Consider the following 22,714-nt stretch of genomic DNA (forward strand, 5'->3'; position numbering starts at 1 on the left):
TAAAAATGTAGGCTATATATAATTTTATTTTTTTTGAACGCTTTTTTTTTTTGGCTGGGGGGGGGCAGAATTCCTAGGGACATCCCTGGTCATACATAGTAGAGTCGATGAGGCACCTGCACAAAGGGGTGCCTTCACTGCCCCCTTTGCCCTCATGTAAAGTGCTTGAGCCACAGGCCCTCCCAATGTCTGTGCACGGCCCTGGAGCAGGTAGTAATTAATCTGCATCCCAGTAGGGGAGCCAGTCACCATTGCTCGGCAGGCGTGAACACTGACCTCGTAGCCAGGTTGATAGATTTAAAACATTGTTCCTTCAGTTTATACATTAGGCCTACGACGGAGTAGACTGGCTAGGGGATCCAGAGGCACAACATTTTTTTAATCGTTGTTTCAATAGGTAGGTTCAGAAAACGTTAATGCAATGTAATTTAAATTTAGATAAATTCAGCCATGCATTGAAATGCAGCTCCTATAGTTTAGAATGAAAGAAAAATCCCACATTTTATTTTCTCTCCTCGTGGGATGGTCCAATCTCCTGTCCCATGTCCATTGCACTGGTCGTTTGGGAGGGCGGGCAACCAAGAGGATCGGCGAAACAGAAAGTTGAGCGGCGTGGGACTGACAGGAGGGCGGGAGTGAGAGTGGAAGACCGCGCCAGCCACAACAGACCCTCTCCAGCAGCACCAGAGCTGCCGTGTAGGTAGTGCATGGAGTTAATTGCCCAGTCGACTTCAGGGAAGGGGAAAAGGCTCATGTCCGGTACTTACAGGTGAAGGTGTTTATCCGGAGCGAACGACCCGAGGAACAATCTTGAGGGGAGGAGGTCAGTGTGGAAGTCCGCCACGGATTGAAATCTCGGGAGCACACCGGAGAGTAGTAGTAGTAGGTTTGTAAAATGTGCCCTTACGGCAACTCGATGACACTTCAATGGTGAGGTTTCCGGAGGAGGGGGGAGGGATTTGCCGTGTGACAGACAGGTGCAGAGATCGCCGTTTGGTTTGAGCCCCGCGGTCTGTCTGTCTGTCCATTATAAACAAACATGGATAACCGAACGGAGAATAAGACGAGGAAACAGCCGACCAAATCCAAGCCGTCTCGGCGGAAAGAGAAGAAATACAAATCGGCGAAGCTTTTCAGAAGAAAGTCGCTGAGATCCGTCGGTCATTTTATGAGCCGGATCTTGAAAACTTTGGGAACTTTGGCGCACTTCGGCGACGACGCGGGGCCCCCTGAAGCCGAGGATGACGACGGCGGCTTCGGGGAGAGCGCGGCATGCTCCTCCACACTGAAAAGCACCACCACTTTCACCTCAGGGAATCACAACGACCAGGTCCACGGCCTCAAGAAGAGCTCCACCGTCTCTTCCCACGGATCCGTGAAAGACCGGCTGTCGCTGTGCTTCGGCGACAAGACGCCGGGCGTCCTGGGCTTGAAGAACCACGGGAACACCTGCTTCATGAACGCGGTGGTCCAGTGCCTGAGCAACACGGACCTGCTGGCGGAGTACCTGGGGCTGGAGCAGTACCAGTCGGACATGTGTCGTCGCAGCAGCGGCAGCATAGGGGTGGTGAATGGTGTGGTTAAGGACGGGGATCAGCAGACAGCCCGAGGCGAGGTGACCGTGCAGCTGGCGTCGCTGGTGCGGGCGCTGTGGACCCTGGAGTACACGCCGCAGATATCTGGGGACTTTAAGGTGAGAGTGGGACCCCATGATTTACAAGCACACGTTTACCCGGTTCATAACTGATATGGATACACAAATTATTCAGCGAAAAAAAGAAAAAAAGATCCAGCTTTGGCTCATCGTCTCATTCCTCCAACCTAGCTCTATCGGTTCCAGTGCAGCACTCTGCTTTAAGAGGATTTCGGATTTGGCTTGCAATGTAGTACAAGATACACACTTTAAATATGTATCCTATTAGTGCAACATGTGTGTGCAACCGGTACATGTCGTGCCTGTGGGATAGTGGGCCTATACGTGCAGTGATGATCGGCACAGATAGGGTTTGCTTCCATTTCCGTAAATTGTTCGCAGGTGGAATTTTAGGGGCGGAGCCGAGCAGTGGTCGGACAGGTGCGGTGAGAATCGCTGGTCTCGGAAATGAACTAAAGGCTACTGGGCTATGGGGCTCTAGTGGGCTTTTGAGTGACTCCTGTGGCGTACCTGTGGTCCAAATAAGGTCTAGCCATTTTATTTCAGTATAATATTGACGCCTATAGTGTAATTATCATTTCCTTTGTAACATAAACACATGCAAGTTAATGCCTTAGTATTAGGCCTCTAGGGTGCCGAAAAATGTGAATGATGAACAAACAAGGTAGGCTCACAATGTTTATTTTATATCTGCAAAGGAGAAAAAAAACAACAGGCTGGATATATTCCTTTACAGTTTCCTTTGTAGTGACTATAAATATCTAAAATTTGACCCAGAAAGTCTACAAAATATTGCTGTTGTGTCACACTCAAAGATCAAACGCTTATTATCATGTAATGCAAGGGAACTGGTGTTTGGGTCTTAGTTCAGGGTTACAGGATGACCCTCCTCCATCCCCAATTTAGGCTGTTCGTTCCCGACCGCCCACAAATCCCACCACCTTGGAGGTTGACCGGACCCGATACATCGCCGGGCCGACCCTTGATTTACCCCTTTGGTCCAGTGATTTAACCTTCCTTTAGGCTCCCAGGGCTCTTAGTCTCCCTGCTGCAGGAAAATTCACCTACACAACGACACAATTCTCTTTTGGATGCCTAGCATCAAACATGCATTCTGGGAATGTAATAATAATAATCATTATTATTATATATATAATGACTAACATGTTTACTCCCTGGCAGTCAGAACTTTAATCATGAGTACATTATGGCGACCTTTTCGCAGGAGGCTGAAGTAGAGTTGAAAGTGCACCTTTCAAAGCATTCCAGGGGACTATTATTAATCTGCACAAATCGTGAGATGCAGAAAGAATAGGGCCGAGAACACTTCAAACTGTGCAAGATATTCAGGCAAACCGGGTCACACTGTGAATTTGTAGCCTAGCAACCTAGCAAAGGTGCCCCCTTAACAGGGATTTTGATTACACATCAAAGTCCTTGAGATTTTGAAATCAGGATTGTTATATAATTTGTTTCTTCCACCAGTGCTTGGTTGCTGTGTGAACCACATGATGAAGCCAAACACTAAATTGCAGGTGTGTGTGGTTCGGCCTGCAATCCTGCAGCCATGCCGCGGTTGTTGAGCTCCCATTGGCCCTGATTCTGCAGAACCCTTTTCCATTTCCAACCCTGTCATTTAGGAAGCTGTTAAACCGACCGCAGGCCTCCCAAACCCCCAAACCAATATCGCTAAATTTCAGCTGGTAGAGCAGCTTAAATATGTTTGGAAATAACAGCAAATTGAGAAGTGCTTTTTATTTATTAAAAATAATAATAATAAAACCGTTTTAGTCCTACCAAAATAAGTATTATTCGTACATTCCATTTGCGTCTGGAAAGATGAATAACTCCCCGAGAGGGACTTTAAAGGAAGCCTGCTGTTGTAATGCTGTGCTACCTCACTGAATTAGAATAATTACCTTTTTAATATGGCTTTAAGGTGCTCCAACAGCCTGCCTTGAGTAATGTCTGCCCACCCTGCATCTGCAACATTAGGTCCGCTAAAAGAGAGATCAGGAGGGGGGCTGCATTCTCTTCCCTGTGAAGCTCTTCATCAATGTGAGGAAGGGCCATGTGTGAACCATTTAAGCTAATCTCAAGAGTTTATTGTATTCACTAACATTTTAAACAAACTGTGTAGTTTGTCATTGGGAGGGCCTGTGGCTCAAGTGTAGATCACCTAACAATGTGACTGAGTGATTGTTCTTTGATCTCTAATTGAATTATCCTTAATCTTTGGACCACAACAACTGAAATGGACACACTTGTCTCCTCTGCCCCCATGGGGTCTCTCTTCATTGCCGTTATTGTTGGAGGTAGTGGTAACTGAGAACGTCTTCTGCACACTTAATAATAATAATAATAATAATAATAATAATAATAATAATAATAATAATAATAATAATAATATATTTAATTTGTAGAGCACTTTACATTCAGAAATCTCAAAGTGCTACAGAGTTTAAGAGAGAGAAAAAATAAAATAAAAGGGGTTGTTAAAACATATAATGCATAAACAGTAAAAGGGAAATTAGCAAAAGGCTTTTTTAAAAACAGCTGTAGTCTGTGGGGCCTTCAGGTGGTCAGGGAGGGCGTTTCATAGTCTTGGTGCAGCAGCGGAGAATGCCGGATCGCCAAGACTTGCCTTGCCCCCCCCCCCCCCCCCCCTTGACCAAGGGATTTCTGTCTGGGTGCATCTTGAGCAAGGATGTATACTGTAGCGAAAACTGAATCCGAGCACATTTAGCATGCAGACAGAGCAGCCCCCCCACTGAGACATAGCTGTTGGTATACGTTGAAGTGTGTGGGTGGCTCAGAAAAGATAGCCAGGAAGTGAAGCGAGAGGGCGGGACAGAAATGAAAGGCATGACAAGAGGGAGCATGTGTTTGTGGGGGGGGGGGAATTGGATTTTATTATATCAATAAAGTATTGCTGACATTGTATTGATTTAACATCGTAAGAGGCCCCTTACCATGCATTTTATTATTAAAATAAACATCACGAACACTGAGGACTGACCAACAGAGACACAGACACCCTGTCAAAGGTTGTCTGTGATTAAAGAAACATAGTCAGTATTTTAAATATGTTTTGTGATGCTTGATAGACATACATAAGTATGTTAAATGACATAAATATGTGCTTTTATGTCATATCTGACAAATAACAAAATAATAGTAAAATAAATAAATTAATCCATAAATCTTTTTTTGATGAAAAGGCTGTGTGCAAGAAAGGCTATATCTCAGCCAGCAGAGAGAAGGAGGGCATGGTGTTTTTAACTTGAATGGTTTTGTGGAGGCAGAGCGGGATGTGTGTGACAGCCAGGCAGGGCATTCGCTGATTGTCTCTCAGTTCTTATCTCCGTGTTGCCGAGGAGCGCTTTGGTTCTCATTCCTCAATGGATAAAGGTGTATTATACACACACTCCTACTGTTATGCTTTGCACCCCCTGTGCCCTAGCTTCTGTCCTGATGTCTCTGTGCCAGCCTGTCATACATTATCTGTGCCACCCTGCCATACAGTCTCTGTGCCAGCCTGTCATCCAGTCTCTTTGCCACCCTGTCATACAGTCTCTGTGCCAGCCTGTCATCCAGTCTCTTTGCCACCCTGTCATACAGTCTCTGTGCCACCATGTCATGCAGTCTCTGTGCCAGCTCGTCATACAGTCTCTGTGCCACCCTGTCATACAGTCTCTGTGCCAGCCTGCCATACAGTCTCTGTGCCAGCCTGTCATAGAGTACATCGTTGGGTGGTTTTGCTGGAGCTTTTGCTCTCTCTCTCTTTGTAATGCTTGCCCAGTAAAATAGATTGTTGGAAAGTCTCTTTAATCAGTACCAGTATTCAAACTGACGAAAAGAGTTTATGTCTCATAAACTCTGTTTAAAATCAGGCGTATAGGAGCTTACGTTAAATGTCACAGGAATTCCCCCCCCCCCCCCTATAGGCTTGTCAGCAGTACACAATGGCCCAAATGTATGCCTAGCTGTTGAAGCGGCACATGATGTCAAATGCTTCTTTCTCCAAAGACAGATTAGCCTTTTTAATTGTTGAGATGTAACCAGGACCAATAAAGGAACATGGAATGTGTGTCTTATTAAAGTCTGAATGAGAACACACACAGTTGGAGCGGCCCATCAGTACCTTCTGTGATTTATCCTCAGAGGACTGCCCACGGAGTAGACACCACCCACAAACCCCCCCAATCACCCTGTTTCCAAGAGAAAATGAATGGGAATTTCAGAAGCACACACACACACACACACACACACAGACGCACACACACACACACACACGCGCACACACACACACACACACACACACACACACACACACACACACACACACACACACACACACACACACACACACACACACACACACACATGCCTGCACACACATGCATTACAAAACATAGGCACACCCGCACACATGCCTACCCCACACATGCACACTTTTCACTCCTGTACACACATACATCACCGCATGCATGCAGGCATCCACATAACCACTAAACACGGCTGTCGCTGCACACACATGCATTACCAAACGCACGCATGCATACACGCAAGCACCCACACACACACACTAACATGCCTGCACACAATTGCAGTACAAAATGCATGCGTAGTACATACATTTATATACACACACATCCCCCCAATCCCCTTGATACCTTAACAGACACAACTTCTCCAGGCTTTCTGGGTCTTGGGATTTTTTGCACACAGTAGCATATTTTCTGAGTTTCCGCTAAGTCCATCGCCCAGGCAGCCCTTCTCTGGACTGAACCTTTCACTGGCTATCACTCTCACCCATATTTCTGCAGAGCACCGGTAAATCCCATATTTGGTGGAGTTGGTGGAGGTGGGGAGGGCTGAGGTAATGTGGGTGGTATAAGCCCTGTTCGGCTTCTATAACGGGAAGCAAGCTGCATGTCGGGGACAACCTGGGCTGATGGATGCACCGCAGGTGTTCCAAAACCGACTTGCAGGAAAAAGGAAGCGAGCGCCCAGCTGCGTTGAATAGAGACTGGAGCCCCCATCCGCCAGAACACCGCGCCAGACGACATGCCCAAGAAGGCGTTTGCCCGTGAAGGGAGCCCAGCCGCTCCAGTTAGAAGTGCTTTGCTTGAAGTGTAGGAGAGTCGTTGTAATAGCGCCAATGTGAAATCTAACTGTGTTGCTGTGTATATGATATAGTACACAATATGAAAGGAGGACAAATATTTATATATTTGTTATATTCAAATAAAATAATTATTTAAATGTTTATAAAACAAATGTCTCTTAAATGCTACAATATATAAAATAAATACAGTCTGTGTGTTGTTGTATCGGACACACATCACCATTTGCTCAGAATTCTTTCATATAATTATATAGTTAAGAAGGTTATTTCATTGTTGGAATAAGCTCTATTAAAAACGTAATAATAAATGTATTTTTTTGAGTCACACATCGCCTTAGGTGTAGAGTTCTGTAGTGCTTGCTTTGTTATAACAACATTGTGGGACTTAAGGTGATCGTAACCGATTTATTATAAATACATTAATGTATCTTACTGGAGCAAGACGCAGCTTGTGATTAGCTAGTCTTTAAGGAGTGTAGTCGTAGTAATAGTAGGGAAAATGGAAGAGGAAATAGGCAGAGCTTGGTAATGGCTGGGCAGCCCTCGTGCGGGTGTAGAATATGAGCACTTGTAGTCACATGTAGTGGCACTCTCGTACGCTTTAGCCCACACATGGGTGTGTGCACACAGGGCTGATAGGAGGTAAATAGCTGTTAAATGATGGGGCATTAGATACAGTAATCTGGCTATTGCACACTAATAGTCCGTGGAGGCCTACTCACCGATGCTCAAACTCTTCCTTTATGATATACCAATCCACTGTTGAATACTGCAGCCAAACTATGGCCCTGCTGCACTTTCTGCTGCATCTTTCTGACCTTCTACTTTTATCTTTTTGTATTAGTAGGATCCAAAAGAGTAATAATTTGTAATAATAAACAATAATTTGCGATCCACAAGGGTATCCACATGTCTCCTGAGAGCCCAGACCAAGGCGACGGGGGGATAGGGGATGTAACGTTGTAATGCAGTTTAGTTGCCAGTAATGTGTCTCTTGGCTGCTCCCAAGAGGGGAGGCTGCAGGATTCACATTTTGAGGGGATGGAGGGCAGAAGATTACAAGGCTGTTCTCTGAGAGGTGTTGATGCCATGGAGGGACGTGGCGGCATTGGAGGCTGGGGTGGGTTAGTACAGAGAATTGAAACCAACACTGAACAGGTCATGGAGGATGGAGGAGAGAGATGGGGACCTAAGGGAGCAATTTTGCACAAAGACAGTGGAGAAGAATATTGCAAAATATGAACGTAGCTAAATATGGAACATCTACCACAACATGCAAGTGTGTTTATGAGTCTAAAATCCCACACGATAATCCACCGAGGTTCATCACAGAGAACATCCAATAACTTGTTTATTACATTAATGTATGATCATGAAATGTAATTGAATGTGAACGTTTAAATGCCATGTTGACGCAAGGATAGAGAAAGAGAGAGAGCGAGAGAGAACGGGAGAGAGCGGGAGAGAGAGCGGGAAAGCGAGCTGGGGGGGAGAGGGATTGGGCTATCTGTTAAGGTTAATCCCTGCCATACTTTGTCAGTGACACTCTCTGCCTCTTAGGAATTCCAGAAGGTCTGGTTTGCTGCCGGGGCCAGAGGGGTGAATGGGGTCGGTGCGGTGAGGCAGTAGGGTCATTTGGCATATGGACGTGTGGAGGGTACATTACTGTCTTTCCAGCAATCTTCTGTCATTGTTTACAAACCTACCGAGGTCGGAGTGGGTAATGGGGTGAAGTCAGCCAAGGTTGGTGAGACAGGACATTAACCAAACAAGCAGACATCTTGTCCTGGAGGAAGGGTTCATCGAAAGAGCGCCTCACCTTTCGCTGCCACTTTAGCAAGGAGGTCATGACCTTCCTTTCTTTCTCTCTTTCTTCCGAAGTCGATCCCTAAACTCTCTTCCTCCCTCTATCCCTCCATCCTCCCCTGCTGTCCTTGGCCCCTGGGCTGGGCCTGATTGTGATGAAACTCATTAGCGGTCCCCTTGGCGTTGGGGGGAGCCTCCTCTATGAGGATATATTTAGACGCTGGCTGTATGACGCCAGGGTTTTTTTAATGAGGTGTGGGATGAGCCCAGACACGCTGTCAGTCACAGTGAGGGAGAGAGAGAGAGAGAGAGAGAGAGAGAAAGAGAGAGAGAGAGAGAGAGAGAGAGAGAGAGAGAGAGAGAGAGAGAGAGAGAGAGAGAGAGAGAGAGAGAGAGAGAGAGAGAGAGAGAGAGAGAGAGAGAGAGAGAGAGAGAGAGATGACTTTTGCTGGAGGTTAGAAAGTCTTTACCATGGCACTGATGTGGGTATTAGTCTGTCATGTCTCCTGTCAGGCTGTACACGCTCTCTCCAGACACCAGCCCGCACATGTGTGTGTGTGTGGGCGGGTGGGGGTGTTCGGGCTCATAGGGGGATGGAGACGGTTGTTGGAGAATGATTGTTCCATGTGGTCGGGTTTGAGGAGGGGCGAGTGTGGAAGTCAGAATCAGCCATGGTTATTTGTTTTCATTATGATAAATGTGGGTGGATAGGTGTATCACGTGGTTCGTATCCACGCAGTTACAGTACATATACACTCAGGTTCCAGAGAAAAGTATTTTAAATGCAATATTTGGGAATTCTCTCTTTCCCTTTGCTGTGGAAGGAGCTTTCAGTTTTCACATTTATAATCAAACTAACTTTAGTACATTCGGTGTTGTTGCTCAGTCCCCTATAATTACTGTTAAATATGCGTTTCTGTTCCCAGGTCAGGATCATTTTCTGGTCAATAATAACAGATGGATGTCTCCTCTCTCCTCAGAGCATCGTGTCAAAGTACGCCTCTCAGTTCCGGGGGAACTCACAGCATGATGCTCTGGAGTTCCTGCTCTGGCTCTTGGACAGGGTGCATGAAGATGCCAGCGCCAAGACCAACGGATCCTCTAAGGTAGGCCATAGCATTTGGTCTGCTGGCGTTTTGGCTGTTTAATGTGGAAGTTAACATTAAGCTGGCATCTAACGGAGCTTATTAGCAGCTTCGGTCAGTCACCCTCTTCATGTGTCTTGATACATTGCTACCATGCGGAGTAAAATACATTTAGCTTCTAAACGTGTAAAAGTCTGTGAATCAGTGTCATGGATCAGGAGTGACCTGGTTGATTGTTACCTCACCTTGGCTGAAATGATTTGATTTCTATTGATTTCTGGACTGGCTTTGTGTTTTGCAATCCTCTTTGCTGTCTTAGGTCTACTTAATGCAGAGTGGTATATAAAAGCATGAATAATGTAGATATATCATCCTAGATTCTCAGTTGTTTGACAGGTAATTGACAGGACAGGAGAGCATCCGATGGCAGATGCATATGGTCGCATGTTACCTTCATATTCATACAGTACATGGGCTATAGCAATTCTGCTTGCACTTCCTGCCTAAATCTCAAGAGGTTTTCCTCGACCCCTGTTCCTATTGTCGTCAGCCAAAATCGTCTTGGGGACCACTGAGGATGCATCGCTCACAAGAAGCGACCGGACTACGTCGTTGGACAAACACGTGAAGCCAGAACTGTCTGACAATAAGCCCTGTATTTTATCTATTGCACGTGAGCACGACTCATTAGGGAAACTCTGGAGCAAGCGACCTTGTGCAGACCAGAATCCTAGGGGGTTACTTAAATTGGAGTGTGTTTTTTATTACTGTCAATCGTACACTAAACATATTAATGTGACAGCGAGTATCACAAAAATATTTTGGTAACATTACATGTGCTTGGGGCTGTTGTACTGAGTCTGAGCAGCGAAGTGCAACAACCAGCATTTTTAACATGCGTATTGCAAGTGCAATCCATCAGTTGAATTACAAGACAAATGTGAGCCTGCCTTGTTCACAAAGGTAATGATAGTTTTTGTTGCAAAACTATCGATCTAGGCTGACATCCTGAAATGATCACACTCATGGTTTGGCCATGCATAACTCACAGGGTTGGCTGTGAAGTCTGTGATTGGCCCATAGATCCTTAACAGGGAAGGTTGTCTTTGTTGATAAAGGTTGCCTTTATCAACACTGAAATAGTAGTACCTCAATTCCACACAATTGCCTATTTCCTTACACTCGATTACTAACTGTTAGTGCTTGTCCTCTTGAGGCTCTAGTGAACGAGCATTAGTGAACGTCCATTATGGGGTCACCCAACGAAAGGCATCTGTCCGTAAGGAGGGCACTGCCCTGATACTGTTCTGTTGGGATCAATTTATCTCAACGAGTGAGGTCAGGCCGGCCATCCGTTTAACAGGCCGACCTCGTTATCAAAGGGCTCTAGTCACCATCAAGGAAAGCGTCCCTCTCTGATGCCTGAATAGAATTAGGCTAGTATGTGTTGCTCCAGTCAAGTGTGTCATTTAGCAAACAGTCACCCTAACACTAACAAAGGGAAGGGGAAGAGTTTTGAATGTCTGTCTTGTGATTGTGAGTCATTGCTCTCAACACACTGTGGACTCTGTTATACCAATTCTCTCTCTCTCTCTCTCTCTCTCTCTCTCTCTCTCTCTCTCTCTCTCTCTCTCTCTCTCTCTCTGATATCATCGCTTTGCCTACAGTTTGCTTTGGAGGTGAAATGTGCATTTTTTGATGCAAGGTCATCATGTGTGTGTCACAGGGCTTTTGAAATTCTCCAACGATAAGGTCTGAGTCCCCTCTCGTCATCTCCCATCGGGTTAGAATGAGACGGTAATTACTGTCCCCCCCACACTGTCTCCTCCCCTCCCTGTTGGATCTGTAGTTATTAATGAACTGCTAACTGTTCTGCGACACACATACGCATGCACATATTGAAACAGCCTACACTCTTCACAGCTAATACATTCCCTTTAGTTTATTTTTCTTTGTTTTGTTTTCCTGTAAAGTGTCTTTCGGTGCTAAGAAAGGCTGTAACACACAGACAATAATTGTAATTGAAGCATCTTTTATTGCCTCTCGTTAGTCTGCCAGTGAATCCGGGCGTAATAAAAGAACAATATCAGTCCATTCAGTCTATCCTGGCTTCCCTAAAACATCTGTTGTTTACATTTGTGACAGGTATAATGTAACAGGAGTTATACTCTTCGACAGAACTGGTACAAGGAACCATTTTGACAAATGATATTGGTAATGGATGCTTTAGTGAAGGAGAGGAGAGATGCTTACGATGGTTTAATCACCCAGACCGGTATTGTCCCTTATGCTAGTCTGTCTCTGCTGTTGAGGAAAGGAGGATAAATGAGGCTCTTCTATTTCAGTGGTCGTGTTTACATATGGCATCTAGGGTGAGCCCATAGCCACGCTGAAAGATTAGTGCTGTGTGACAAAATATTATATTATGCTAGAGTTTTCGCGTGCGTGTTTTGCGCGCTGTGCGCGCTCAACCTCTAGTTGTAATTAAACCCATAGCAATAATGTGGAAACCCCAGTCGATGATGTTACAAATTTCTGAGCGCATAATATAATAACATTTTGCCTATAATTCCCACACCACAAATGACTCTAAAAAGCAGTGCCAACATTTAAATATTTTTTAACCATTCAGTGAACAAAAGGCATATCATTGAGGGGGCCACTAAATGACATACAGAAGCGTCAGCAACACGCCCACTGAAGTGGTGCGAGAAATACCGACTTTCTACTCCTCATTCACGTATAAGGTAATTTACATTTACTACAGAGAAAATACTACTTCAGGGGTAGTATTATTCAGGAGATTTTCAGGCTAAAAATGCCGGATATGTTGTTCACATATATGGATATGTTGTTCACACATACAGCCCATCAGGAGAATATCAGAACTTGCATGTGTGTCTGAAAGCGGCTAGTGTGTGAGCATTTGATTACATTATAAAATTAGTCAATTTATGGTAACAGGGGTAATTGTTCAATGGAAAGTTTAGTATACTATAGTAGTAGTATATGCATGCAAAGCAATTATTAAATAGCTTTTTTCAGGGCTGAAAAGTGCATTGACATTTTAAAATGCAAGGCAACTACTATTAGTTAGTTGAAAATAATAATCATCATTGAGATTAAACTTCTCTGCCAGTGTCACATAGCATACACACAAAACATAAGAAAAATAAAACAACCAAAACAGTCCGCAGGGGGCAGGGCGGGATATCAATATCGCAAGACATTTGGAGAGGCTCAAAGAGGAGAGTAATATTACGTTTGAGCAACAAAGTGTAGTCTTTTGGTGGACTCTATAGGCAAGGCAAGGCAACTTTATTTATGTAGCACTTTTCATACACAAGGCAGACTCAAAGTGCTTCACATATAAACATTGTCATACATTAAAATAAAATAATAGATAAGTAAAAGAAAACATATGCAAAGAAATGAGTAAAATAGAAAGTTAAAAAGTCATTGTAGCATTAAGATTAAAAAAAGCTTTTTAGAAAGTGCAATGTATTTAAGATTTAGCAGAAAGCTAAAGCAAACATAAAAGTCTTCAGTCTTGTTTTATAGGTGCTCAGAGTTGGGGCAAGTCTTAAATCCTCAGGGAGTTTATTCCAGGTATTTGTTGCACAGTAACTAAATCCTGCTTTCCCATTTTTCGTGTTTACTCTGGGGATAATTAACAGATTGGTCTCGGAGGACCTTAGTGGTCTAGAAGGCTTATGTAGTGGAAGCATATCAGTTAAATATTTTGGGCCTAAACCATGTAGGGATTTATAGGTTAGCAACATGATTTTAAAATCAATTCTCTGACCTACAGGAAGCCAATGTAACGATTTAAGAATTGGTGTAACATGTTCAAATTTTTTGGTCTTTGTTAGAACTCTAGCAGCAGCATTCTGAACAAGCTGAAGCTTCCTCAGAGTTTTTGGAGACCTGTAAGGAGACCATTGCAGTAATCAAACTTACTAGTGATAAAGGCATGTACAAGTTTTTGTAAGTCTTCTGTGGACATGAGCCCTCTAAGTCTTGCTACATTTTTAAGCTGATAATATGCAGATTTTGTAACTGATTTGCTGTGACTGTCGAAATGCAAATCTGAATCCATGATAACCCCTAGATTTCTGGCTTTGATTGAGGTTTTCAGGGACAGAGAGTGAATGTGTTGGGTTACTTTAAGCCTTTCCGTTTTAGAACCAAATACAATTATCTCTGTTTTGTCCTCATTTAGTTGAAGGAAATTTCGGCACATCCAGTCTTTCACTTGCTCAATGCACTGACACAGCAGATCTATGGGCCGATAGTCATTTGGTGATAGCGATACATAGATTTGCGTGTCATCAGCATAGCAATGATGGTCAATATTGTTATTGTGCATGATTTGCCCTAGTGGGAGCATGTAGTTGAATAAAGAGGGTCCTAAGATCGAACCTTGTGGGACTCCACATGTCACGTTGGTTGATTCTGATACAAAGTCGCCAATGGAAACAAAGTAGTTCCTATTATGTAGGTAGGACCTGAACCAATTTAAGAATGTGCCTGAAAGCCCCACCCAGTTTTCTAACCTGTCCCAAAGTATTGTATGGTCTACAGTGTCGACTGCAGCACTGAGGTCAAGTAGGATTAGTATTGAGGTTTTTCCAGAGTCTGTGTTAAGACGGATGTCGTTTACAACTTTAATAAGGGCGGTCTCAGTGCTGTGCGGGGGTCGAAATCCTGATCAGGGGTCGAAATCCTGATCACTGCTCATCCTGTAGGTGTCATAGCAACCAGTTGATGCCAGGAAGTGATTAAGTTGCTGGAGGACTACTTTCTCAATGATTTTACTTATGTAGGGTAGATTTGATATTGGTTGTTAATTGGGATGGGCACGAGTAGTAAAATCCAAACTCGAGTGATCGAAGGAATTCCTCGAGGATCAATCGAGTACTCGTTTAATCAAATCTATTTTTAGAATGCAACGCAATCGCATCTGCAGCAGGAATAGGCCTGATGATGAACGGCAATATTACCAACCAACATGTAATGCTTATTCTCCATCAAAACAGTCAGAGTTATTAGAGTATGCGTTATTTATTTTTGCAAACGTTCAAAACACATTTTCCTTACAAAAATAAATATGCGTCTCACAATTTAATTCACGTTGAACCAAGGCCTGTAACAGTTTAAAAAAACCAAAAACAAAACAAGTAGCCTAACCATTGCAAATTATTTAAAGCTGCAAATAAAACGGCAGCAAATGGACTATGGAAATACTCAGCGTTGTGATCTTCTCCACACGGCCGGAATTACAGCTGCATCTTGCGGCGGTGAAAATAGCCGACACACTTGGTTGCTGCGGGTCTGCTTTCCGAACTCACCGTTGTGCTTCAGGAGCATATGTTGCCGCATAGTACTTGTAGTACTCTGGTAGCTCGATTTTGCTTGGCATATTTTACATTTCATCTTATGATCTGCTATTTCTTTAAAGTATTTCAATTCTTCGCTGCGCTTAGCTTTAACCGCCATCTCTTAACTTTTTGAATTCTGGCGTGCCTGCACACGGCACGGAACGCGCCACACAGAAATTTGATACATTTCATTTGCTTTGTGCCCACGGCATGCGTTAGTGGCGCCGCACAGAAAATTGATACATTTGCTTCAGAAAACTTTGTTTGCGTGTGTATATGCAAACTCGAGTTTGCCTGTCCACCAACCGAGTTCATTTGTAACGAGGAGTACTCGAGTAATCGATTCCTCACGCCCATCCCTAGTTGTTAATGATAGAGGCATCTAGGCTCTAACTGAAGTTTTCAAAGCTTTTGGGAAATTGCCTGACTGGAGAGAGTTATTAACTATCTGCAATATGTCTACTTCTAGGCAGTCGAAAACATTGTTAAAGAGGTTGGTAGGTAAAGTATCAAGGCAACAGGTGGATGGCTTTAGTTGTTTCACAGTTTCCACAAGAGTTTGAGGGTCGATAACATTAAAGCATGCCATCCTTGCCACGTTACTTTTGCCTGAACAGGGTGGTAGTCCAACATTTTTGTTTGAAGTGGAGATATTGATGGCGCGTCTGATGCCTTCAATTTATCAGTCTAAAAAGCTGCAAACTCATTGCATTTCTGCGTGGAATGGAGATCAGGGGGAATTTGTGTTGGGGGGTTGGTCAGTCTGTCAACAGTTGCAAATAGTGTTTTTGCATTATTAGCATTGGTTTTAATGATATTGGAGAAAAATGTTTCTCGAGCACTTTTTAAGTCTAAATTGTAGGCAAGGAGGCTCTCTTTATAGATATCATGGTGAATAAGAAGTTTTGTTTTACGCCAGATGCGTTCAGCCTTCCTGCATTATTTTTTCTGTGCTGTTCTCCAGGGTGCCTTTTGCTTTCCAGAAATTGTTTTAACCTTATAAGGTGCAATGACATCTATGACTTTCAAAATTTTCAAATTAAAGTTTCCTACAAGATCATCAGCAGAACATGGGTTGAGAGGTGGTAGCAAGGAGATGGCCTTTTTAAAAAGTATATTAGAATCTTCATTGATATACCGTTTTTGGACAGTATTTGATTTTGTCTGTATGTCGAGAATAAAAGATATGTTAAAGAAAACACAAAAGTGGTCAGACAAGGAAGGATCAGTCACAGAGAGATCAGAAACATTGAGGCCCTTTGTGATAACCAGGTCTAGAGTGTGCCCCTTACAATGAGTACCCTCTTTCACATTTTTCACACTTGTCATTCAAATCATCAGTATGAAAATTAAAGTCACCCGTTATAACTAGATAGTCAAATTCTGTGGAGATGCTAGACAATAATTCTGTGAAGTCATCGAAAAAATCTGGGGGAGCATTTCAATACAGCGCTAAGGTATTCGAATGATGGAAAATCACCAAATAACAAAGTTTCCCCTGAAATACATTTTTAAATACAGCAGCAACCCCTCCACCTCTTTTTCCAGATCTACGCATCAAAAAAGTTAAAGTTGGGTGGAGCTGTCTCTATCAGAACGGTTGCACTGTTATTTTGTTCAAGCCATGTTTCAGTTAAAAACATAAAATCCAGTTTAGAAGTGGTAATAAAATCATTAACTAAAAGTGATTTGTTATTAAGAGACCTAACATTAAGTAGAGCCATCCTGATGGTGTTGTTGATAGGCTTTAAGGTTGTTTTTGGTTTGGAGGCAATAGGTATGTGAGGTTAGCAGTGTGTCTAAGTTTCCCTTTGTTTACTCTCTTAGTGGTTACAGCATGAATGCAAAAGTTGCCATGTTTTGACATAGGCAACCTTGGGTTCAGCAGATTATGTGAAACTTCCTTTATACTTTGTCTACGGCTGAACCCTTTTTTGTCTCAGTAATACTCAGGACTATTATCAGTACAGAGGGGGGGGCTGGGGCGCCCTCCGCTTGGGTGTTATCAACCTGTGGCCATGACGTGGCGATGCTATCATTGACACAGATGCAAGTTTGATGCCAACATATTCCAGTTTCTTAAATTCAGCTGGAAAATTGCAAAGAGAGGAGACAGTGGAGCTGGAGTTGTTGTTGTGGCTATGGGAGAGATGAGGCTGGAGGTCATCGTCGATGGGGTAATGCAGAGGAGGGGGGTGGCCGTTCCTCACCAAGCCAGCATCAGCGATGGGGGAAGGCCAGTGTCGATGGCGTCGGGCGGGCTGTTGACATAATTCACCATACTGTTTTATTGACATGTTTTCGTTCTGTGATATAGGGACACTGTCTCTTTAAGTATCACGTGATTTCTGTGTTGATTTGCCGGTTGGTGCGATGTTCGAATTTAACGTTTTTTAGACGACAAAATGAACGACCCGCCGTTGCTTGTTGAGGTGAAAAATTGTCTCTTCCCATATTTTATTGCAATTTCTACAGTCCTATACAGCACATACACAATGTTCCTTTATTTGAATCTTTATCTGTTCTCCGCAAATTGAATCCACAAATGCGAGTGAAAGCACTCTAGCAAGTGCACAACAACATCTATTTACATTAGCTTTGCTCACGTCTCGTCTTCATCTCATTACTATGCTAGTCCTTTGGGAACAGCTGATAAGAGGACACAGAAGACATGCATAAGTATTTGCTCTAAGATATCAATGGAACCTGTTGGATCCAATTGCCTTCATTTTCTTCATACACATCGGCTATAGTGGGAACTCACTGTGATGTCGGGGGCTGTGGTTGGCCTTTCCTCTTGATAAAACGCAGCGTCCTGCATGTCAACTATGCCTGATCAGGCAGAGGACAACAGAAGTGCTGCGCTGCATCCCTCATTTATTGACGCATATCAATGTTTCACACTCCTCTCGTGGGCTAACCCTAACCCTAACCCTGGCCAATAGGTATAATTGCATAACAAATATGAATGATATGAAATAATAGGAGCAGTAGCAGTAGCGGCAGCAGCAGCAGAATTGAACTTATAACTTTTATTAAATTAATTCTGTCTTATTTACTGATAACGTTGTAATGCAGTCTTCAGGCAACAGACCTAAAAACGAAATGGTAAAGCTAAAGTTGCTCTTCATTCACTCCAGCCACTACATATAACCATCAGCATCACATACCTACATCCAATGTTTTTGCTACCTTCCTTTCCAGCGCCAACAGCATTTGTAAGAATATTTTCTCTTGAGATTAATCTTCTCTTGCAGGGTAAGAAAGATGAGCTACACTATCCTGACTTTTCGTTGCTTAAGAGAAAGGAGAGCTTGAAAGGAAACGCTGAAGTTAAAGCCTTTCGTTTCTACAGCGCCGACTGCACTATGTTTAACCCTGGGGCGTTTGGTGAGCGGTTCTGAGTGCTGGCTGTTAAAAGCCAATCCATCTAAGTTCTCAGCCCAAAGGATAGAATTAAGATCTGCCAGCGCAGCCCCAGTGCCATGACATTATGAACGCATTATTACATTTCAAAGGTTGATAAACCTACCATCCTCTGTATTGCGACTGGAAAAAAAGATGAATGAGGTACTGTTAAACAAACTTGTTTTGACCTTATTGGACCTACATCCACAAATTTTAAGCGACCACTGTGTCAGTGGACCAGCAGAAGTGAGAATGCCAATGCCAGAGCAGTAAGTCTTTTACAGGTTGACGATTTCAGGAAGATTTGTATTGTTGGGTGTTTTGAAGGAGTGTTCTTTATTTTAGCTGTCTTGTTAACGGCTGATTATGAGTTATGAGGTTATGAGTCAACAAGCCCACTGAACACTGGCCAGCTGATGTGAGGTTGAGTAAATGATGTTCGTTTAGAGAGCGGGGATGACTCAAGCCGCGTGTTATGTTACCAACACCTCACAGACGCATGGTTACGAAAGTTAATTAACACCCCTCCAGCCAATCAGAATCGAGTATTCACCAAGGGCATGGTATAAATGTGGTATAAATAATTCCTATTGGGACACTTCTTGTACCACTACTAATCAGTGTGCATGATATATTCACTCATTACCGCTTTTGCAAAACCCCATTGCGCAATATCAAACTGAAAAGTATGGGATTAAAGTGTACTATATTCTGTTTATTTTATGGAGTGATGTGTGTTGACTGTGAGGCTTAGTTGTGTTTCATTTAGAGGCAGCTTCAAACCACTTTATAATGATCAAGCCTCATTGGCCGTGCTCTGCCACATGCAAGTGTGAGCGCACATGACGTGTGGGCCTGCTGCGGGCCGGAGAGAGAACAGAAACAGTCCTTGGTTAAACTTGTTGATTCAATGCTACTTTATCATCCGGTCAGGCCATGACACATTTACTGTGTCAGCCCTGTCCACTCCCAGATCGGGCCTTGCTCACATTATGATCTGATGAGCAAGACCACATCCCGAGGGGGTCAGGCCCGTATTCTGTTCCGGTTGCATAGGTGTGTGGACAGCGATCTGAGCACAACGTGGGCAGACTACAGGCTATGCATTAACTGTTTGCCCCGAAAAAAAAAGGGTTAGTCAGACCACACACCCCGGCTTGAGCACTCAACTACCTCAGCTGGAGGCCTGGTACTGCCATCGCTAAGAGCAAGCAAAGGTCGTTACAAAGTCACAAGTCATCTCTGTTTGGGCACCGCAGTGGTGGAACAAGCTCCATGCCGATGTCTGGACTGCAAAGTCGCTCACCAGCTTCCACAAGAGTCTCAAGACTCACTTGTTCACTTGAGTTTTCCCGGACTCTGCCTAGCCTCCCCCTTTCCCCCCACTGCCCCTCCCTTACCCTCCTAAAAACACCCCTCTTACACACTTATTACTTTGCATCGTGTAGTAACTTATCCAAGCTTGTTGTATATTGGGAATGGGCTAACCTGTATGAACATACTTACTGTACTGACAGCAATATAAAGTTTTGTCTCTTTTTTCTAAAAATTTACTTATTGTAAGTCTCTTTGGATAAAAGGGTCTGCTAAATGCCCTTAATGTTAATGTAAATATAAATGTAGATTTTTCTTTCAGTTTTGTTGCCAGGACTTTCCTGGCGAGCGGTCATTATGGTAATGCTTGTTAAATGCATGGGGAACTCTACCTCCCTGTTGGGGAACTAACCTATCTTAACAGCCTCTCCACAACAATGTATGCAATGTATGTGTAATTGTGAAGCTTTTGACCATTTAATACAAGTTCAAAATGCAAGAACAACATAATAGTTTATTTTCCTCCAAGCGCCATTCAAGCATAATCAGCTTACCAGGAAGTGACTCTGTGGGAAAGTGGAGGCCTACCACAGTAACAGCCACAGAGTTTACATTCGATGACAAGTGTCAATGTCAGAACCTGTGTTCCAGATCTTGTGCGTCCATCACAAAAGCTGCATTGAACTGACGTGTCGTGCTCGACATGCTAGTTTCCTTAACCCATAAACTTCAGCTAGTGAGATCATGGTGAAAGTGCCTCATGCTGTACTTGTGTTTGATATTTATTTATTGTTTCTATCATGTCCTGCAGTTCTGTAGAGCTGGTCTTTACAGTTTTTATACTGGACCACAGTTAAACATGTCCTGCTCTGTAGGCAGAGTCTCTAATGTTTTTTTTGTTGTTATTTTTACATGTGTTTAAGGATATCGAAATTAATATCGAAATTGAAATATTCTTGAACATTGTTCTAATATCCTATTTTGTCCGAAACGTGCACCCTTTATTCCTATTTGGACTATTCCTATTCCTATTCTTACACAATTACAAATTTTACCATTCCCAGCCTTAGGCTCCAACTAATTTGTGGAATTGGGAAAAAGGCTTAGGTTTGACTGTGAGGTGGACCAAGGCATGCTCTTCTTAAGGAGCAGGGGATGGAATACTTCTAGCATAGAATGTGTGGTGGTGGTTGTGGAAGACAACAGGTAGGGAGTCAGGTCAGGTGTGTGTGTGCGTTTTGTTGTTTGTGCGGTTGTGCGTGTGTGTGTGTTTTATTTGAGAAGCCAACATCCCTCATTAGTAAATCAGATTTGTCATTTGTGTTTGTTTTGTTTTCTATAGAAGGAAAGGGCTTTTTTGGACACAGTAAAGGAAAAATTTATCACAATCTTATCAGCCTATTGAGCGTAAGGGAAGTTTACGAGAAAGTTTAGGAGTTTTCCCCTGGGACCGAGTCCTGCTGGCTATAGATCCCAATGCAGATTTTATAATAAGTTGTCCAAGTAGGCCCAGCACAATGCAGCAAAGTTCAAGATGTTGCAGAGAAGGGAGCGTAGCATCCCCCTTGTTTCCTATGGTTGTTGTTTCCTATGGTTGACAACCGGAGACCTACAAGCTAGGCATGTGGCTTAACAACGCTTCCACTAGAGATTCTAGTCTAGACGGCAAGCGGTCTCTACTCAATCCAGATTGAATTTCCATAACAAGGAGGATGCTATGCCTACTTCTCTGTAACATCCTTGTACAAGAGACACTTCTCTTATACAATCACATTTTGATTTGAAGAGGGATTCAAATTGCTGGTGTAAACAGGGCCGTTGTGAGTTTAGTACAGGACTGGTTGTGCAATGAGCAGTAGCTATCGTTTCCATGGCCAAGGAAACCTTTGGGATTAGATGGAATTTTCCTGGCAATGGAAATACTAGTACAAAGTGACTTTAATAAGTAACTAGACCCAATGACTCTTATCACAGTCAGAGAATAAAGATGCTGGAACAAATAGTTGTGACTGAAACCACAGGAAGGATATTTATTATCATGGGTGACACATGAAAGACCTAAAAGGACTGTAGCCAGACATTACTATGTGTAATAGTAATGTCTATTACTACTACCGCCGCCACCATCACCGCCACCGCCACCATCACCGCCACCACCACCATCACCGCCACCACCACCATCACCGCCACCACCGCCACCACTGCCACCACCGCCACCGCCACCACCGCCACCACCACCACCGCCACCACCACCGCCACCACCGCCGCCACAAATCCCACCAGCGCTCCGCTCTCCAGCTCTCCTGGCCACACACAGGCCAGATCAAACGACCCAGAGCCCTGGCAGCACCACCCTGCCCTAGGCTAAGCCAGCCAGGCAACCTGCCAAGTGACATTTCTGAGATGCCACACATTCCACGTGAGAGAGAGGGATAGACAGGGAGAGAGGGAGAAAGAGAGAGAGAAAAAGAGAGAGAGGGGGGAGAGAGAGAGAGAGAGAGAGCTGACAGTGTTTTTCTGACTTTTAAAAAACGAGGATCCCACTATTTAGTTGCTTTCAAACAGTGCCAAATCAACCCAGAAACGTTAGTTCATTCAGATGTTTCACCCCTCCCCTGTCAGAGGCAGGATCCCTGGTATTTTAAGTAAGACACTAAATCCTGGATCAGTAAAACAACAAAAAATAGATGTGGCTCAGAGGTCACTCCCCCCGCTGTTATCTGTGTCATACATTATCACACACACACACACACACACACACACACACACACACACACACACACACACACACACACACACACACACACACACACACACACACACACACACACACACACACACGTCTAATTAGCTCAACAATGCAAGGAGTGCCTTTCTGCCCCCACAGCGACATGATAACCTCTGACCCCCCCCCCCCCCCCCCCCCCCCCCAGAC

The 22,714-nt window shown here is 43.8% G+C and overlaps 1 protein-coding gene across 1 annotated transcript in view; it reads left to right on the forward strand.

Moving 5' to 3' along the window:
- The first annotated feature begins 271 nt into the window (after positions 1-271).
- usp43a (ubiquitin specific peptidase 43a) overlaps positions 272-22,714 on the forward strand; it is a 102,034-nt gene continuing 79,591 nt past the window's right edge. Inside the window, exons 1-2 of the mRNA XM_030352083.1 lie at positions 272-1,693; positions 9,572-9,697. Coding sequence (XP_030207943.1) covers positions 1,040-1,693; positions 9,572-9,697 — 780 coding nt within the window. The 5' untranslated portion in view covers positions 272-1,039. The remainder of the gene's footprint in view (positions 1,694-9,571; positions 9,698-22,714) is intronic.

This window comes from Gadus morhua, chromosome 3 (genome assembly GCF_902167405.1).
Source record: "Gadus morhua chromosome 3, gadMor3.0, whole genome shotgun sequence".
In the NCBI taxonomy this organism is placed as follows: domain Eukaryota; kingdom Metazoa; phylum Chordata; class Actinopteri; order Gadiformes; family Gadidae; genus Gadus; species Gadus morhua.